This window comes from Corvus hawaiiensis, chromosome 7 (assembly GCF_020740725.1).
Source record: "Corvus hawaiiensis isolate bCorHaw1 chromosome 7, bCorHaw1.pri.cur, whole genome shotgun sequence".
NCBI lineage: Eukaryota > Metazoa > Chordata > Aves > Passeriformes > Corvidae > Corvus > Corvus hawaiiensis.
Genome location: NC_063219.1, coordinates 24,442,263 through 24,462,931, shown reverse-complemented (window position 1 = coordinate 24,462,931; position 20,669 = coordinate 24,442,263). Strand labels below are relative to the sequence as shown.

General features: G+C 48.8%; 1 protein-coding gene across 2 annotated transcripts; it reads right to left on the bottom strand.

Annotated features, from left to right (window-relative positions):
- Window positions 1-861: 861 nt before the first annotated feature.
- LOC125328751 (serine/threonine kinase 11 interacting protein) lies at window positions 862-20,452 on the bottom strand. 2 transcript variants are annotated; one of them, XM_048309841.1, is made up of 24 exons: window positions 20,321-20,452; window positions 20,019-20,221; window positions 17,888-17,962; window positions 17,565-17,660; window positions 16,518-16,625; window positions 16,241-16,312; window positions 15,145-15,274; window positions 14,872-14,975; window positions 13,932-14,021; window positions 12,841-12,882; window positions 12,182-12,349; window positions 11,832-11,913; window positions 11,358-11,723; window positions 10,984-11,174; window positions 9,896-10,006; window positions 8,963-9,158; window positions 7,106-7,579; window positions 5,519-5,634; window positions 5,230-5,327; window positions 4,870-5,048; window positions 4,311-4,395; window positions 3,743-3,825; window positions 2,017-2,243; window positions 862-1,710 (listed from the first exon to the last, which is right to left on the bottom strand). In XM_048309841.1, the coding sequence occupies exons 1-24, from the start codon at window positions 20,373-20,375 to the stop codon at window positions 1,570-1,572; spliced, it is 3,492 nt and encodes a 1,163-aa protein (XP_048165798.1). In that variant the 5' UTR covers window positions 20,376-20,452; the 3' UTR covers window positions 862-1,569. The 2 variants fall into 2 exon arrangements, with proteins under 2 accessions (XP_048165798.1, XP_048165799.1); XM_048309842.1 differs by lacking the exon at window positions 17,565-17,660.
- Between the last annotated feature and the right edge of the window lie 217 nt (window positions 20,453-20,669).

The following is a 20,669-nucleotide window of genomic DNA, read 5'->3' as shown; positions in this document are numbered from 1 at the left end:
AGACTGCTGTGAAGAGCTCCCATATTCTATATCCAAAGAAAACAGGCATCAGGTCACTGAATGTCAAATACATGTCTTTATAAAAATCAAGATCACATTGACATAAAATACAGGTTTGTCACTAAGGACTGAACAGTCAGAAAACTTGCTCTGAAGCTGTGGACTAAACATTTGTAGGAAGACAGAGATGCTGTTCTGGGAAAAGCTACCATCAGTAAAGGTCCCTGCTTGGAGTATCAGATCCCACCTGTCAGCACCTCAGTGTAAGAGGTCCATTTCTGCCCACTCCCACAGGGAGCTTCAACTGCATCAAAACACCACACACATCTACCTTTGCTCTTCATTGGGCAGGGGCAGAGGCTCTATGACATAGCAAGCCCTGGCCGGGCAGCAGCATTTTTTGAGCTGCATTTAACTCTGTGCAGGAGAGGTTGAGACGAGGTAAAGCCTCGTACAGGGAAGAAGCTAAAGGCAGGCACTCCCACCTCCACAGCCACACCAACAACAGCTCCTGAGAGAGGCAGGCCTCTGAGGGCCTGTGCAGCCAGTAAGCAACGTGCTGGGGCTGGAAGGCCACAGGATGCCCACCTGAGGGCAACTGTCAAAGGAGAACACCACAACCAGTACCTGGTGTCAGTCTAATCCTGTTTAAACCTTGTTCCTTTGTTGCTGTTTGGAAGCCAGGCAGGTGGAGAAGATTAGCGTAGCAGCCCACTGGCACCTGCTCTGAACAGGAAGGGGAGAATGGCCTGAACCCAGTGAGATGCTAGGGAACCCTTGAGGCAGCAGCAAAGCTAGTATGGAAGACCTTAGAAAGACATGACAGCATTGCAAAAGAATGAAACAAGGAAAACATGACAATTCAATAAATATAAGCTTTTATTACAATAGAAAATAGTAAAACTCATGTTAAAATAGACTCTTGCTTTTGGACTGCTCAGAAAAGGCCTAAGCCTCACTTATGCCTCCTGGTGCCCATCAAGGTCCTGACCCCTAAGCAATGAGCAATACATTTCTGTGCCGAGAACCTCGAGGCTCCTTCCTCCCCAGTGACAGTGAAAGACTACAGCAGAAGACTGAGCCATGCCCCACAAGGCAGACAGGTAAGAGCTCTCTGTGGGGTTGTGTACAACATGCTTCATCCCCTTGTGCAATCAGGCTCCTGTTTGAAGCAGGCAGCTTTAGGGAAACCATGGACAAGAAGGAGGGAGAGGAAAAAAAAAATCATCAGCATTTAATGATAGCTGTCCTGAGACAGGTAAGAAGGCAGCAAATGCCATCTGCCAGAAAGACCAGAGCACCTGACTGCCCTTGGGTAGCTTTATGCACTATTACAAGGAATACTATCCACCTTCTCCTTCCATGCCCATCCAGTGCAAGTGAATGACTGTGCAGTCTGAACCATCATGTGCTCCCCTCTTACTCACCAGAAAGGGCCAGGGGCAAGAGTAGAGTGGAAAGCAGAGGCCACAGGACAGCAAGGTCAGATGGGAGTGGGAGACACTTGTGCACCATTGCTGGCACAGCAGCACTCTTGACTCCAAGTCCCGCCTGCTCCAGGCACCAGGCTCACTCCAGTGCCTCATACACAGCCTTCCGCAGCTCGATTGAGAACATCTCCTCCCACGGCCTGCGGATCCACTCCACCAGCCCTGCCAGGAGCTCAGGGCACTCTGTGCGGATGTGCCAAGTGGTCTCCACCTTCAGTACCTGGCAGGGAGGAAAAGGAGGGAGGCGAATGAGCAGACTGGCCTGAGAGGCACCGATCAGCCCTGAGCCACTATCCCCCAGCACAGCTGGCCAGCTCCTCCTAATTCCTCTGTGCCCTCCTCCTCCCTCTCTGCTGCCAGCAGTGGAGTGTCCCTTGCATGAGTTTCTGCTGTGCTCCCCTGGCTCTGTGGTATAAGGCCCTAGGTTAGGATGGCAGATGACAGCCCCAAGAGACACTCTTGCAGGAACAGGATCTGAGCACAATCAGCCCCCAGCATCTTGACCCCATGACCACCTCCTGGTTACCTCATCATAAAGCATCAGCTTGATGTCACAAGGACAGAGGCGATAGGTTATGACATTGCTGATACTGGTGATTGGCTGCTTCTCCTTCAACTGGATGTTGCTCCTAGGAGGCATTTCTGCCTCATGGTCTTCATCCAAGCAGGGCTGCACCTGCCACTGGTGATTCTCCTCCAGCAGAAATAGCATGCTTCTGGTACTCAGCAGGGTCACAGGGAAAACAGATGCCCCTAAAAGGACATGAGGGAATAAGAAAGGCTTTGCTGAGAGCCTGAGTCACCACAGAACCAGCATTGCTCTCCATTCCTCCCCTAGGGAAATCCTTTATAGCAGCAGTAACTTGGGTGAACAACCTTATCCACCTTCCTGACTGAAGAGGGGACCAGGGTAGTGAAACGTGGCTGGGCTTGACCAGCTTATCCAAGCCTGTTGCAGGAGCATGCATATGGAAGACCACTGCTCAGCAAGCCTTGTCCAGCCCATGCCCTCAAAGTAAGGCAGGAAAAGTCACTTGAGTCCTTTGACCTCTTAAACAACATTTTACTACCCCTTAGTTAAAATTTGGCAGCTGCAGCTCAAAGCCTGCCGTTTTTGGCCTGAATTCATCTGGCTGCAAATATCTGACGGGTGGAACAGAGAGCACACACGAAGTTTAATACCAAGTTGGGATGTGTCATAAGTATGACAGGAAGGAAAATAGTTTTGATAAACTTTAGGGAACATAAATATAATCCAGCTATTTCAGTGGATGCAAATTAAAAGCATTACAACTTGGCAATAAGTTAGATGCACAGTAATAGGGAACCATTAGCAAAACTGGCTGAGGTCACAGGGGATCACAAGCTGATGCAGCAATATGTTGCTTCTCTCATCACATCTCACTCTTGGGAATTAGTAGGACTATCAGAAATGGGATGTTTAATTAATCCTGTCTACTTGGTAATGACATCTCAGCTGGAACTGTGTCCAGTTTGGGACACCATACTCTAAAAGAGGAGAAAACTGTAGAGTAAGAAAAACGCACTCTAAATCCTCCCTCCCACGCACTATTTGTTCAGCTTGAGCAGACCAATGAATGTACTTCCCACAGATTCCTTCTGATCCTTGCTCTCTCATACCTCCCCAATGGCCAATGATGACCGGGGGTGCAAAAGCTGTAACAAAATTGGTCAGAATGTGATTAAGAGCTAGGTTGCTTTTTTCAGTGTCCCAAGCTAAGACGACACTGGAATTGTTCACTGAAGACTCAAATCCCAAGTTTAACACATTTGTCCCTCAGCAAGGCCTGGAACAGAACTTGATGGGCTCCAGCAGGCTGCTCCTATCCTATCATCTCAGCTTCTGGACACCTACTTCTGTTTTCCCAAAGGAAGGAGTCTTTCAGCAACTCACACAAACCAGCTGTTTTTATGACCCCTCATCTTTCCCTCAGATCAGGGCAATGATCCAGCCCTCAGATAATCTCTAGCTTCTCGAGTTGTCACCAAAACTGGTGTGCAAGACCAACTGCTCCCTAGAGTCTGGGACTGGGAGATTCACTGGATGTACAGAAGTATGCTGCTATCCTACACAACCCAACGCTAGAAAAGAGCCCTCACCCATGCCCCCACCCCATTCCACTGCTGGATGAAGGGTGCAGCTCTTTTCCCACAGACTGTACACTAAAATCACAAGCATGTAAGCAGACAGCACAATGTGTGGGACACCTCACTACTGAGATCTCCTGTACCTTGGATCAGGTAGGCCAGCAGGTAGAAGAAACAAGTTTCATCTGCAGCTGCAGAATCTGTGGTCTTGGAGTCCAGCAGAGGCCTGGAGGAGATACAACAGTGGGCTGATAAGGAAGCACTGTGTTTCCAGTCTAGGTTTGCTGTGAACCAGCTACTGTTCCCAGTCCTCCTGGGGACAAGAAGGACCCATCTCTTCCACATAATGCAAAGTCCTCCCTCTCCTGGTCCTCTGACTACCACCTTGCCAGCCAGGAGCCAAATGCTTCTTGAGTAAGAAGGCTGCCCTATGCCTCCTATTTTTTCTCCCTCCATTATATTCTGCTCAGGCTCCTCCAGAAGAGTTGAAGTTGCCCTGCCTGGCTCAGCCCATGACACCCCTTTGCCTGTTCACCCTCTGTGCAGCAGACACTTGAGACAGCTGCCCTAAACCTGTAACACAGGCCTGGCTGCCACTCCAGTAGTGCCTCCTTCTGTGCTACCCTATTTCCAGCACCATGCTTTCCAGGGCCTGCTGGACAAGCAGATATCCCTTTCTATCTGAAATCCCAGCCTCTCACAGGCTCTTACCATAGCCAGTGTTGGGGATTCATTTCCACAGTGGGGATTTCCTTCACCTTACTCCTGTGCTTAGCAGGCAGTTCTTGCATGAGATCTAAAGAGGGGAGAAGGCAGGTAGGTGTCTTTTATTGCAAACCCAAGGGCAGTACGTAACAGTTCAGGACACTTCTCTACTGTTCAGAGAGGTGCTGCAAGTTATGATGCCAGTGGGATTCTCCCCCAGCTTTTTTTCCGAGTTCCTATGTCCACACACACAAGTACACGGCCTCAGTGATTTAGGCTGAGGCTTTACAGTACCTGAACAGGCAGGCAGCTGCTCCCCAGCCAGCTGGAGGAACACGTGCCACAGTGGCCAGTAAAGCCATGGCATGGAGTGCTGGGCAGAGAGCAACTGCTCACTCTCGCTCCCTCTACAAGGAACTCTTAGTGACGGTCCAGTAAGACCAAGGAAAGGATGGTGTTTTTCCACACAATTTCCAACATACATCCAACAATAGCTGTCCTGATAGTTCCCCAAGAACAAATCTTTCAAATCTTATTGCCCACCCCCCTAGAGCTCTACTCTTACCTGTCAGGGTCTGCAGGAATTGGTCACAGCAGCTTTGGTTCCGGATCAGCAGATTGTAGGAGGCTTTTGGGTTCTCAAACTCCATTCGCAAGCTCTGGTGGCAGAGTCCCACTTCCAGATGAGAAATATCAGACAGGTAGTGAGAGTCAGTCTTCTTCAGCCAGTCTGCAGGTCGTCCCCTAATCACAGAGCACAGCCCTCAGCTGCAGCAGGCTGCCCCATCTCCTCTCTCATGTCAGACTGCAGCAGGGGGTTTGCCAGAAGAGCCTGTGCATGTCACCACACCTCCAGGGTAAGGGCAGCAAGGCTAGCACAGGCTGGCACTACCCAGCACTCACAGACTTGCTGCAGGGTCCTCACCTGATAGCTCCAGTGACTTCTAGCACATAAATCTTGAGATCAGAAGCAACCAGGATTGAGAGGAACTCTCCTTGCCGGCCAAACTTCACCATGACCACCTAGAGCACACAGAGGGTGGGTCACAGCCTTGGCCTGCCCCTTGACAGCTCACTCACAGAAAGGACTGACTCAAAGACACTTCAGCTCCCTTCACATCCCACAGTCTCTGGGATGCCACCTCAGTGCAGAACTTGCAGGGTGGCAAGAGGGACAGCTGAAGAGTTGTAGGGGTGGTGCTGTGGGAGCTCACCTTGAGGAAACACTGGAACTCCTCAGCATTCTCCTCAAAAACCTCCATGTCCAGGTACAGCTTCAGGCGATGATCCACTGACCGGAAGTCCCTCACGTTCAGGACGCTGTTTACAGCTGAGGAGAGCAAAGGGCAGCAATGACACTCTGTCCACTGACCAGGGGCTGCCCAAGCATGCAGATGGGCACCAGGGCAGCAGTGTCACCTTGTCTGCACACCTGCTTCCATCAAGTCTCTTGTCAAGACAACAGGCCAAACACAGGCCTTTACATGCCACAGGTCTCCATGTGAAGATACAAGGGGACTTTATTGCTCCAACACTTGCTTTTTTTTTCAGATATACAAAGCTTTGGTCTAAGCCAGCCTCAAACTGTGCTTGGCTGTTTACTCACAGAAGCTTTGCTGCTGGATTTGGCAGGAGGGCAATTCTTTATCACAAAGCCAGAAAGATATTTCTCATTTCAGCTGGTGTCAGCTCAGGTCAACTTTTTAACTCTGACTTTGATCATGGCAAGGTTAAAGGGGCCTGAGGAAGACACTAATAAAACTGCTAAAGAATATAATTAGGTTTGTCACGAAATTGTATAACCAAATAATTTATACAACAGCCACAATACTGCCCAAGAGTTAACACTTCCCAGCAGAGCCTGTTCTCCACCACAAACACTACACTAATCAACCGCTCCTCAGCAGGAACTTTCCCCAGGCTTGGTTTTAAACTGGGACCTTGCAATTTGACCCCAGAAGAGAGACTGCTTTATTTCTCATACTTCAACTGTACAAGACTGAACATAGCAATCTTAAAACCATGGTTCTACACCAACTCCTCTTCTGAGGCACAGCAGTCTTGAAGGACCTCTATAGATCAAGAAATCAACAGGTTTGCAGATCAGAACTAGACTCAGCTGCAGTAGAGTCACTTTCTGGGCTAGACCAGATAACCTCCACAGCTCCTTTCCAACTTGTTATTCTGTAAATTGCAAGCTGATGCCCAGGGAAAGGCAGCCTGCTACATCAGAAATCCAAGGTTCTTCAGAAAAATCATTTATCGACCTCCTGTCTTGCATGACAGCCCTCACACAGCCAGCATGCAATCTCTTGGACAGGCTTTGTCATCTGAAGCTCACAAAAAAAAGTGAGGAAAGCACAAGCAACTGTAGATCCACAAACCAGAGCCTCCTACTAGCACACCAGCCTCACACTGCATTTAAGCCAAAGAATAAATAGAGAGAAATTGTGCATACTATTCTCCAAAGGTAATGCTCCAGCTGGCAACTCATGGATGCCACAGGAACCCAGCGTGTCCATAACTGAGCAATGCAGCTTCCAGAACAAGACCCTATTGCTCAGAGCCTAAGCAATAATAGGTATTAGGAGCTGACTCACTTCTCCTACCTTCAGGCATGAGGATTTAACAGAGAGGGAGATGAAAAACTCTGTTCATAAGAACCATATGTTTATGGCTGCTTGTACTTGATGTCCCCCTTCCCCATTAAACAGGAGGTAGTGTACCCTGCAAGCACCAGTGAAAAAACCAACAACAAGCTGTCAACACCGCTAAACCCGGCACAGTTTCCTCCTACTCACAGGGACTGAGATTCCACGTTTCCTCGGAGTCAGAGTTCAAAGAGAGCGGGGAAGGAGTGGGTCCCCGAGAAACACTGTAATGGTAGCTTCCCATCAGGCTGCCCCCGTTGGTGTCCGTGTGGCTGAGGGACAAGTACTGGCTCTTCACACCCTGCTCCTTCCCACAGCTGCCATCTGATCCATGGGAGGTGGGATGAAGAGTGCCCTCGGGCTCGATGCCCAGCTCTGGAGTCCTGGTGCTGTTGCTGGTGTCCATCTCCGTGCTGTCCTCCCCGCCGATGTAGAACTTCCCGCTCTTGCTGGCCAGGACAGATGCTTCCTCTGGACCCTCCAGCACAGAGTCTGACAGGTCCTCACTCGTGCTGTCGGCACCGGGCGGCAGAGGCGTGCTGGAGCACTCCTCTGAAGGCAGAATGACCACGTGGTCACTGGAACAACTGGGACAGGCTATGGGCTCTCCAGCTGCTGCAGGACCTGTGAAAGATTTTGTCAGGTATAAAGAAAAGCCAGAACAGCAAGATTTTACTTCCCCCTGTGTCTTCTGCAAACCACAAACCCTCTCTTTTCAAGGTAGAAAATAGTTACAGTCTGACTTGAGCAGCTTGTTGAGCAACTTTGTCCAGAATCATATCCTACATACCTCCCCTCACAGATCAACAGGAAATTCTGGATCAGTGCCACATGAAATAGCTCTGCTCAGATTTAGGGTGCCCCGTGTGGGCTGTGGTTGCAACTGAAACTACATCAAGGCTTTGGCTCATGACTCCTGCACTTCACATTTGCAAGTCCTAACATCACCTCTGAAGCCCAAGCTCATGACCAGTCAATCCAATCTTCCTTAGCCACCTCCATCCCCAGTGTGCTGTGTCCCTTCCCCAGCTGTCCTCATCCCTTCTGACCCTGATTCCTGTTGCTCCTTTCACCCACACCAGGACAGACTCCCAGCTGGATCATGGGACTCCCACTACTCTGGCAGAGAGAAGAAAGTGTCCTGGGGTAGAGAAAGTGCTGCAGCCAGGACAGCACTTCTGTGTTCACTGCAGTACTTCCAGGATGCTTTGTCAAACACCATCTTCTGAGCTAAGGCACTCCCCACTTTGAATATAAACTGAGCTTCGAAAAACAGCAATCAGAAGATGCCTTTTCAGCATGAGCCACATCTCAGCCAAAACACCACATCTAGTTTTAGACACCCAAAGAAAAATGTGGACAAATGGGAAGGAGTACAAAGAACAGCAAGAAACTGAATGTATGAGATATGACTGACAAGTAAATTATCTAGAGAGTTAAGCTTATTTAGTCTAGAGGACAGAAGCCAGGAAAAGTTGCCGGGGGAGAACAATGGCCCTCAAGTACAAAGAAAGGAATAAATTGCTCCCCCAGAGTGGCAGCAAGAGTGTGCTTAAGATCACAGACAGGGAAACTTTGGTTAGGGTTCTGGTTGTTTTTCTGATGTCTAACAGCCAGTTTTACCTGAAATACTGATGCAGATTCCCTGGAAGCTTCCGTTAGCAGAAGTTTTTTAGAACAAATAAAGTCTCTGTGGCAGAACTGACTACATGACCTTTAGGTCCTCTCCCAGACTTCAGCTTGCAGCACCCCTATGCTCCCCCAGGCCACCCAGAACAGGAGTGCTGCTTGCTTAATCTTAAACCAGTGGCTTATTCCTGGAGCAAACAAGGCAGGACCTCCCACTCCAAGCAGGCCAAATGAGAGCTCATCCCACAACAGGTTTTAATTCCAGTACAGCCCATGCATCACCTTCTCCTATACATTCCATGCTCTGCACCCCAGCTGCCACTCTGGAAGTCTGCCTGAGCATTAGCAAACATGCTTCTCCTAGGCACTACAGCCTACCTTGATCTGAGGCAACTAGGGTCTCCAGGATTTTGGTGTCTCCAACCTCTGACGGATAGGAACCTTGATGCCAGGGGGCCAGGGATTGTGAGAACTCCTGCTTGCATTTCAGGCACTGGAGCTTCACGTATCCCTTTTCTTGGTCCTGATTTCGCCGATTCTCCTCAACAGCTGGGGTCAACACTTCAAGGATACACTAAAAGTAGCAGCACAGGGAAAAAGATGCTATCAGGCAGCTATGACTGTCCTAATAAAATCACGCTTCTGACACCAGCAAGTCTTTTCACATGCCTCACTACAGCATTTCAGAGCATAAGGGGTGCAGAAACATTTCCCAGCTGTGCAAAACTTGCCAAGGGCATGGAGCTTCACTGCAGAAGACCAAGACAACCTGTTTTTGCAGGTCTGTGCCTGACAGCTACATACTGACAGGCTCTCCCCGGAACTCTGATCTCAATGGTCCCATCTATTTGTGTCTTTCCTCTAACAACTTGCTCAAATGTACTTAAATAGTATATTGAGAAAAATTTTTTGATTAGAGACCAGAGTCCCTACAGCAGCTGTGTGGACACAGCACTGACACTCACTGTCCAGAGGGCCGAGCACAGGCCAGCACATCACTCAGCACCCACAAAACATGACATTGCACATGCACAACAAGTAATGATCACTAGCTTGACTATAAACTTTTCACCCCAAGAGGAAAAAAACTGCAAGACTCTCTTCCTGAGAGCACCCTTTATGCCACAGGAGCTCCACTGCCCATGGCCATGCTCACAGGGACTTCCACAGGTCATCTGTGCAGAAGAAGAAATCCCGACAAGCCAGACATGGGCTGCAGGTGCTCCTGTGCTCTGAGAACAGCAGCCCTATGCTGGCTGGAAGAATACAGTGTCTTGCAGTAACACTGCCCCCTCCCCAGGCCTCCCCCACCTGCAGACACTGCTCCGGGCAGTCGTCAAGCACGACATATTTGCGCTTCTGCCGGTCCTTGCGAATGTAGCTGAAGTGCAATGTGAGGACAGGAAAAACTCGCTCCAGGTCCTGCAGGAGACAGAGTACACTTGTTCTAGCATGAGGGAGAAGCTTTCACAGACTATATTTGTTTGCAAACAGCTGAAACGTGGCCATACAAGCACTTAATTTTGGGTGCCCTAAGCAGCCCTCCACAGTTGACAGCATTTGGGCAGAAATAAATAAACAAATATAAAGCTAATGAGTGCTGACAACACTTGCGTTGAGTGCTCGAAAAATTGCACGAGCGCTTGAAACTTACAACAGTAACTTTCAAGGCCTAAAACAAAGCATTTCAAACAAACAACTTTTCATGAAGGTATTTCAGAAGAATATCAAGCCACAAACGTTCAGAAAGGCACAAGGACAGCGTTTAAAAATTAGTTGGAGTTTTTACAGAAAACAGTATTAGAGAAACCTGTGAACATGTCTGTATACAGACTGAATGTTAAAATCCTACCACAAGGAAAAAGAGATTTCCAAACTCCCTTTCTGAAGAACCACAAAAGCCAAATAGGGCTGGTAATGCTAAAGCATGCACCTAGAGCAGATGGCTCTTAAGGCTCTTAAGCTGATGGCTCTTAAAGCTGCCAGGAGCTTTTTAAACATCACACTGGGCTCCATGGTGCTCTAGAAACAATGCAATCCACAGTCCTCCAAGGCCAGGGTGATATCCCAGCAAGGAATGGATGGCAAGGAGGTCTCCACCTCATTTAAGTTCCTCTTGAGAAGTCTCTCACTGCTCCACACTGGAACAAGTCCAGCCATTGTCTTTTAATTCCAGTTTTGGAATAGATTTGATGCTGACTTCTGCTGCATTACTGCAGGTAGTCTAAGCAATACAGATGCCATTAGAGACAAATGCATTGGCTGGAAGAGATGCTCAATCAAGCAAGCTTTGCAGGAGCTAGAAAAAGATCTGCAAGATTCTCCACAGGAACCCAAATCCAGAATGCTGGCACATATGGGAGTAAGATGACAAAGGCTCACAGAGAAGTGTAACTCACCATCCTCTTCCAGGTCAGCTCAGAGGTCTCCAGATTCTGCAGGCATTTCAACTCCAGCTTGTGGAGGACTCTGGCAGCCTTCAGTTCCACCTCAATCACATGCTTAGCTGTGACTCGCAGGAAGATCCAGTCTGGCTCTGGGTCCCCTTCACCTTCTATTTGGCTCACCAGCACTGGCTGGCACAGGTCCACTGCCAAACAAGACACAGTGCAGGTCAATACATGCAGCAGGCCTTCAGTCCTGCTGGACCCAGGTCCTTACAATTCCCACAATACTGGGCATCATGATACAGCTTCACAGATAAATCCCATTTGAGTCATCCATTCTGTTGTCACCCAAGCCCTCAAATATAGCAGTGAAAGGACCTGTTTACCTTCTGCCATCTCCTCTTCTTCCTCTCCAACCATTAGCTCATCTGCCTCCTCTTCTCCTCTCTGTTCTCCTTCCACAGGCTCAACCAGCTGTACTTCAGGCTCTTCCTCCTTTGCGGTGTCATCCAAAGGAGGAGAGGATCTTTCCTGGGATACTTGGGGCTTTTCCTGCTCCGGGTCAGAGCTCTCACTCTGCAAGTCCATTGCAGCAGGTCTGCCTGCGATCTCATCTGCAGAACGACTGCGGGACACGACGGGTACTTGGTCATGCTCCTCCAGGTGTCTCTTGTACTGCAGCCAGTCAGCACCAAAGCGATCCCTGAAGCTGGCCAAGCGCTTCATCTCCTTCTGATGCTCTAGGATCAGACCTGCAGAGAGAAAACTTGGAAAGTATGAAAGTAGTCACCAGGCCAGAGCACTCCTCTTACTGTGGACACTTTAGCTGCTATGTTATTAAGGAAGATGACAAGCCTCACCAGCAGAGAGGGGTAATGCCTGGGGCTCGTGTTCTGTGTCACTCGGCTCCGAAATACTTGCTCTTCGCACTTTGATTTTTCCCTGGAAAAAAACAGGATAAAAGTAGTTGTGAGGAACTAGAACAATGGAAACAGCACCTGATGTGAGGTTCTGCCAAGCTGAAGGGTTTATAGCTGTTACAGTGTAGAGACACATCATAAAACACTTGTCAGGGTATATCAAGACTGATATTAAACCCAGCCAGTGGTCAGTACCAGACCACATGTCACTGCACAAGGCTTTCACATTGAGGCATCCCCTTCACCCAACATGCCAGCTACATGGCTAAGAAGCTCTGCCAGTCCCAGACCTTGCTTTTCTTCCGAGGGAGCCTGACGGCCACATTCTCTGCTGGCGACTGACTGTCGCTGAAGTCTGCAGCACAGGAGCTCTCCAGAGCACTGCGGTCCAGTGCAGTTTTCTCTGAGGTAGAAGTGTGGATGGACTGGGACACACTTTGCACAAGTCTTGGAAGGTGCTAAAGTAAGAAGAGAGTATTGACAGCTGAGTGCCATGGGCAGACAAGGTAACCAAGCCACAACTCAGGCTGACAACTTTCCTGCTCCTCACCCCAGACTTTCACCATCTCAGTCAAAACACTGACAACAGATCCTGCCTGGTTGATTGGATTGTTTATCACAACCACTCTGATTTAACTCAATCTCTGCCTTTCTTAAAAATAGCAGATGGGAAACTGATAACTGTTTTGCTGACATGTAGTTCAAGTGTCAAGTACCATACAGTATCTGAAGAGGAAACAGGCAAGGCTCCAAGTTCTGCAAGGCTACATAAGCCAAAATAAATTACACTGGCCAGTTCCAACAATTATTAAGAATCAGCATGAACTGAGACAAAATGATCTGTGTCAAAGTCAAGGTAGCCCATAAAGTTTTAATAGGACACATGCCAATCCTGTAAGAGTTCCCAGTTCCAAAGCCAGTAAGATCAGTTTTTAACAGTTATACTTACCATTAGGTCTGAGGAAGAGAGTGGCTCCCCATTCAAGAAGAACTGTAATTAGAGACCCATTTGCAGTCAGATTCCATTTGGCTGGCACATACTCAGGACAACTTCTGCTGACTCCTATTCCCCTTCAGGCCACCCTACGGTTGGGATCCCTGGCAAAAAACTGCAAAGAAACAACCCTGTTCCTGCCTATCCACCACTCCTTTAGTTGTAGCTACCTGACCTAATAGCATACAAGGCCAGAAGGGACCGCTGGAGTTTTCCTGTTTACCGACTTTATGACTTCCAGAAACGTATCCAAGACAGTTTGTGGGAGAGGTACAATAGATTATTCTACAACAACTCAAATTGTTTTGAAAGGTACTCACTTTCACCTCAAAGCCTGTATCCTACTTCTAGCCTGAATCCATGTAACTTCCAGTAACTTGAGCTCAGTGAAAGCTTTTTCCAAGATGCAGTTTGAAGACAATTAATCCAGCCATTTGCCATTAATGAGAAGGGCAGACCAGCTTTGGAACACCTTTGACCCTTAGCAAGTAAGTTCATTTTGCTAAATTGCCAGAACACTGGTTTTGCTGGCTTCTTTGTCTGAAATCAGATTACCAAGAACTGACCTAAGCACTGGAGTGCAAGGGAGAGTGATGACACCTAGATGAGAGCAGTGATGGGGACAAAGAGGTGACCATGGCTGCTGAAGTAGTACATACTTAGGTAAGGTGCACCAAGACTGTGAGTTCCTTCTTTGTGCAGTCTAGCTACATTGTTCCTATCTAGCAGGAACAGAGTAAAGCTCCATCAGAGAGCAAAACTGAAGAAGTAGACAGTGAAGACATATTAAGATCTGAGGTGCTGCAAACCTGAGAACAGTATTCAACTCTGTCCTGGCCAGCACACCACATAAAAATTTAAGGTTAAACTACTCTGCCACAGGGAAAAAAAACAAAAAACCAAAAAAAACCAGCAACCACAAAACAATCACCACTGTTACACTACTGGAATAAACCTGCAAGTTTCTTTTCCCTCATTTGCCCCTGAGTGTTAGAACACCCTGTGCCTTCAACAGCAGGGGCAGAAGACATGTAGCTAATACTCACATTGGAGAAGGCTGCCCTGGGAGACACATGGACAAGGGCTGCAGACCGGTGGTTTTGATGGAACCATATCGGGTTTCCCTCCAAATGCAGCTGGGTGAAGGAAACAGACAAGTTGTTACTAGAAGAAATACTCTATACCCAATATATCCTGCCTGCAGGCTCCAGTCTCTCTCTCTGCTTCAAGAAATTCCTTGCAGTTATCAAGCCAGGAGAGGAATAGGCTTTTAGAATGCTTCCTGAAATTAGTTTAGCAAATAGAGAAGGAGATTAAGTATCTCCTACTCATGCCCTAGATCATTATGAGCTTTTTCAGTACTGACTCTGAGAAGTGTTGAAAGAACAGTCCTTTGCAGGTCCAGAGAAGCAGTAGATGCCCCATCCCTGGAGGTGTTCAAGGCCAGACTGGATGCAGCTTTGAGCAACCTGGTCTAGTGACAGGTGTGTCCCTGCCCATGGCAGGGGGTTTGATCTTCAAGGTCCCTACCAACTCAATTACAGAATTAAGGTGGCAACTAGATCTTTAAGGTCCCTACCAACTGAAACCACTCTCTGATTCTATGATCTTCTTTCATAAGTACTATAGTGATTGCTGTGCTCCTCCTTCAGACTTCTCTGAACACACAAATCCACAACAGGATTATGGGAGGATCTTCACTAAATTTGACTTAACTGAACTTGACTTGAGTGTTAAAATCAGAAAGGATGAGCAAGGAAATGGGGATGAATATATGAAGAAAGGTGAGCTTGAGCAAGGGTCACTAAAAATGAAGGCTGAAACACAGGTGTCTGTCTAACGCTCCTCCATTAGTTTCCTGCAATAAAATTAAATGCTCAGGAGTTGAACTTAGCTTTCAAAACCCTCTTGTTACCACAAAGTCTCCATCTTGCACACCCTGTCCATGAAATCCCTATCTATCAACCCATCAGGCTTTGTGCTTACTTTTTTTAAATAGTGCAGAGTGGACAATGGTGCCAACTGGGCATGTTCCAGCAGCAGGTTATAGGCCACATCCAGGTGCTGCAGATTCACAAGCTGTTCCACCCCTGTGAACAAAGCAAGAAGCCATCAGCATGCTAGAAGACATAACTTAGGAACCTCCCCCAAAACTGAACCCTAGTAAAAATAGTTGTGCCCAAGATTCCAAGTTCTGTTCGTTCTCAAGGACAACAGGAAGGCTTCAAACTCAGAAATGCTCCTCCCTTGTGGGCTCACCATTAATGCTGTCCAGCTCATTGTTGCGCAGGATCAGAGTCACCAGCTTGGATCGGCTGAAGATGCCAAGGTTTGGCACCTTGGACAGGAAGTTATATGCCAGATTGAGGTACTCTAGTTCTGTAAGGGTCTGTTCAGAGAGAAGAGCAGCATTGGATCAACTGGGACCTTAGCTCAAAGCCTGGCCCTGAACTCAAGACAGGGCACTAGCTTCTACTATTTTTTTAATCCTAACAAGGTCAACCAACAAGTGAGTTTCTTAAGACTGTTTCTGTAGAAAGAGTTCAATGTTCACATTGGGAGTAGTTTGTTTAGGGGCACTCAGCATCATCTAACTGCTTTACAGAATTTGCCAGGAGCACCTTTCTCTTTCCTCGCCAACTTCAATGGAGCATAGGAAAAGACTGGACATCCTGCCTCAGCAAAAGGAGTGAACTATCAAAAGAAACTCTTCCTTACCTTTGTAAAGATGATGGTGACTGACACCTTGTGAGCCCCACCAACTCCATGAAAAGCTGTTTCATAGCTTTGCTTCAAAGAAGCACATCTAGCCCAGCAGAGCATGGATTTCACTGTCCTTCCCCAGAAACATGTGTCATTGTGATGGACTACCCTTTTTCTAGAGCAACTGACTGGTTTCTGAGAGCAGGAAGTAAATGCTACTGGCAGTTTGAACAAATTGAACAGTAAGTTTCTACAGCCCCATGCCTGGCTACATAATTATCACCTGCTGCACAGGTTACAGCAAAGTCTTGGCCACAATGGAGTGCCCACTCTGTGAGGGGCTGTACACACAGAGTACCCTGTCTGTATCAGTGCATTTACCACTCAGCCAGGCTGGACTGCCAAGTGATAACTACAGCTAACTCCCTGTCTTAGAGCAGGTGAGGAATACTGCCTTCTCTGCCTCAGTGCCACTTGGACTGCACATACAGGACAACGGTTTTCAGGCTGCAAGCACTAGCTCTAAGCCACACCACCCTTTGTGATTTTTTCTATTATATCTCACCTAGTAGGAACATGATGTCAATGATTACAGAATTTTAGCAGTATTCTCTGCATAGGAGGAAACTGGTGGTCAGCCCAAAATACTCACCGTTAAATAGTGCTCACAATCCTGGATCTTGTTGTGACTCAAATCCAAGACCCTCAGAGCATTCAATAATTGCTGAGGGACAAAAAGATACTAGATCAGATCCTACAACTGTCTCTGTTACAGCATGAAAAGCCTCTCCTGCTGGGAGACCAGAAAAATTAGCACTGCCCACTTCCTCCCAACCAGACCTAGGAGCATCAGTAACAGAGGGCCTGGCTTTTGGCTGTGATCATTTCCTCTCTTCTCCTCAGCCAAGCAGGAAGGATGCCCCACTCACCAGTGAGTCATCCAAGGCAGTGATTGAGTTATAGCTGAAGTTCACAGTCTGCAGTTCCAACCATGGGAGAGCACAGCTCAGATCTCCACCACATGCCGAAATTATTTCCTAGGAAGAAGAGAGGAGCCATTCCTTGGTGAATACTAGCTGTTACAGTAAAAGCAGATGAACACAGCAGAACAGTTAGTCTAGAAGGCGGTTGACACAAAGGTGCTTTACAGACCTTGCCTTGCTTAAGAGAGGCAGTGACTTTTATGTCCCTAATTCAAGTATTTGGAGGTGGTGGGAATCCCATGGCCAGATATTTAGAAAACAGATGCTTTTGTTTCCCATACTGAAGTGGCAATAGTTAACCTAATCTGTTGGATTTCTTAGGCTCAGAACATTGAGCACAAAGATTCATGCTAACAAAGTCATTTTCAGACCTCCCTCAAACAAAAGCAAGATACACACTTGTGTTCTGACAGACAAAAAAAGCTCTCAAAGCACTCCCCACCATCAGCCCCTGTTCCCCAGCAGGCATCTGCTTCTGTGTCCCAGAGAGAAGCCCAGAGGCCCATGGCCAGCACAGCCCATGCTACTCAGCTCTCCATGGCTGGAGCTTGCCTTCATGTCTCAGAAATGTGCTGGGCAGCAGTGCAGGTAAGACACTGGGGCACAGCATCTCCTCTGACAATAAGCTCTAATTTAAGGCTGCTGAGGTACAATGAAATAGATCTTGACCAGCTGCAGGCCTTGAATGAGGAAACAGCCAGATACACAGACACAGAGTTGTCAGGCCTAGCTGACACGACTGTTGTCTAGAGCCAGAAATTCTCAAGAAGCGTAAAAGAAGACTACAGAGCACACGTGCATGCAAGCAGGGAATCCTTCAACACTGCTTGAGACAGGAGTAGGACCCCAGAATGGGGAAGGGAGATGAAGCCATACACAACATGGATGAATAAAAGGGCTAACACTCCTACATCTTCCTTGTGTGAAGAGCTGTAGGGTCAAGACAGCCTTTCTCTTGCAATTTACCCCATGAGCTGTGTAGAGACAACTCACCTCCAGTGTACTGATACATTTGCAACAGGTTAGAGACTCCAGCTGAGAATAGACAAATCGCAGTCCCCGGAGGCAGTGTGGAGGGACAGACCTTAACTGCAGCAGTGATGAGAAAGTAAGAACAACATACATCAAAATATTACAGTGGAGGAGCAGATCCAAGTTTCACCCCAAGCAAGTATTGCAGAAGTTTAGTCTTAGCCTTCTAGGGAAGCCACAAAAGTCTACCCGGTTTTTAGGAGCAGAGGCATTCTGCAACCACAAAACTAGTTGAGAAAACCCAAACAGCAAGACTCAAAGCCACTCTTGCCACCTATACTTACTTCCAGATGCCGGAGGGACTTGAAAGGGAAGATCTTCACAGCAGATTGCAAAACACAGTTTGGAACATGAACGAGCTAGAGAAATGAGAAAAAAAATCTCATGTCAAGCTTGATTTGTGCTTCATTACCACCTCCCTGATGCACCAACTGCAGCACCTTGAAAAGGTTCTCCCTCCAGCTCGGGTGATCCCTTATAAACTCTCTCCCAGTGCTGGTAGTGGCGTCTCCCCAGCTCCACAGTACAATAGAGGGCAAAGAGAATACCATGTTAGCAAGTGTGGTCTGCCAGCCCACGGAGCTCTTCTTCATCTCCCCTGCCCACATGGCCCACATGACCACTTTCAGCACCACTGGGAGGTCTGACAGCTGGATTCCTCATCAGCCACAACTAGCAAATCTACTAAAGACAAAACTAACTGCTGGAGGTATGTTTATCAAGCAACTGAGTGGAAGTAGCACACTGGTGGGAAGTGTGCATGTGCATTTCACTACAAGAGGCCAAATAAGGCAAATCACAAGCAGATGGAGAACAGAGTTGGTCTCCAAGGCACTGTTAGTGTTAGACTGAGGTGCCTGCAAACCTCCTCTGTGTATTCTGTAGTACAGCCACAGGCCCTTTCACCACAGGGCAGTTAGGCTGTGTTCATGTACCATAAAGCAGCTTATTAAAACCACCTTCTTATTCTTTCTACGGACAGCGCACAAACAGTATTTCTGGCTGCTACTGAAAGTGAGTAATGAAGCAGTTACCACTTCCACTGCAGACCAGAGAGATCATTTCTGCCAGTTATATATACATTCACACAGAAGTGACTCATCAGGTGCAGAACAGACATCCCAAGACCTCATCACCACTACTGCTTCCACAGCTACAGCCCTGGCAGGAATGAATCACTTGCCCACTGCCTGCCAGCACTAATGCTGCACGTTGAACAAGAGCATTTGGAAGGGAAGCTTGCACTGGCAAGCTGTAATGGTCAGTTTTTGCAAAGTTTATTTCAGATGCCATTCTTGCTGTGTGTCTTGATCATCACCTCTCCCTCCACTGTCTTAAAAATCTTAAAAAGCCAGGCTGATATAAGTTATTAGTTTGTCCAAGTAAACCAGTTACCAGACATCAATGGGCAGCTTCCCCTTCTTTACAAGCTTGCTGCAGAGAGAGCACAGGAGCACTCACCACAATACCCTCCTGATTGCAGGGTCACTCCCTGCATCCTCCTGCCGAGAGACCCATGTTTCTCCACAAACACTGGGCCCCACCCCAGTGTCCCCACTCACTACACTGTTACAAAGTCCTCCCAACAACATTCTGATACCACTCCACTCTCACAGGGAAAACATGTCTTTAAAGCCATCAGAGATTTTAGTGCTCAGCCACAGTACCTTCTGAGCCTCCCTGTGGAACCTAAAACAGCTGCTAATTCCTCTTCCCCTTTCAGGCCCCTTTCACCTCTACTATCCTCTAAGCAGTGCCCCAGACCCCAGTAGGATCATCTGCAGCCTCGTAGCACATGCCACCTTTCAAAAAGCTCTCTGAAGAATTCCTTGGTCTGTAGTTTTATCTTTATTACAGCCTCTTTACTACAGCCTTTATTGTTAAAATTAATGAGGATACATTACTAGAAATATCTCATGCTGTGAAACTGATCAACCAGAACCACTGCCCAGGCTGCTGAAATAAGCAGCAGCCCCAGAGTGTGTACAACATCTGACCCCTCTGCTCAAGTTCCCCGGCTCTGCTGCCGTGGGTGAATCAGTCATCACTCCGGGAGCACTCAGCTGTGCTCAGGTGCCAGGCACTGCCTGAATTGCTCAAGCATTTCAGGAAATAATCATTTTCCTAACAATGATAATACCGTACCAAGGTCAGAACATAATTAACTCCTGCTGCCCCTGTTTTTAACTCCGAGAAACTTTCCTCTGAGTTGCATGGCTGATCCTAGATAAGCAGCTATAGACTATCGTGCTGAACCACGACTCCACTGTGGCAAGAGCCCTGTGAGACCCATCTGACCCACGGAGCCTGCCCGTCAGACGGGGGCAATGGGCACTGGAGGAGGCTGCTCTGAAGCTGTGTCTGCCACCTGCACCGGCCGGCCCTGCAGCACGCCCGGCCCCGGTGCGTACAGACCTTCAGAGAGTGAGTCTTCTGCAGGACGTCGAAGAGGAACTGCGCCTGGAGGATGGCGGCTGTCTCGGCGGGGTGCGAGGGCAGCGCCACGAAGCCCCGGTTCTGGTTGCGGGAGCCCAGGTGCTGCTCGAAGACCTGCGTGAGGTGCTGCAGGGTGGAGGTGAGCAGCGTCAGCGTGCTGGAGCCGTCCAGGACGAGGTCCCCTGCAGGAAAGGGGAAGGACGGGCCGGGCCGTGAGTGTCCACACACCGGGGACACTGACACGACCCGGCCCGGCCAGGCCCGCGGCGGCCGCCACTCACCGGCGTCCTGCAGCAGCCGCGCCAGGCCGTGCACCAGCGTCTCCGCCGCCGCCATCTGCAGCGGGGAGGTCGCGGCGACCCCGGCTCGGCACGGCCCGGCCCGGCCGGTCCCGCCGCCGCTCCGCCGCCCTTCCGCGTTACCACCGAGACGCGCCCTTCCGCCGCACCAGCGAGGCGGCCGCCGCTCACATCCGGTTGCCATGGAGCCCGCCCCAGCGTCCCCCTCCCGCGCGGCGGGGCCCGCGCCCCCCGGCCCCCGCCCCGCCGCCGCCCCGCGCCGCCGCCCCGCAGCCCCCCCGGTAAGCGGCGGCGGCCCGGCAGCGGCGGCGGGCGGCGCGGAGCGGGCCGG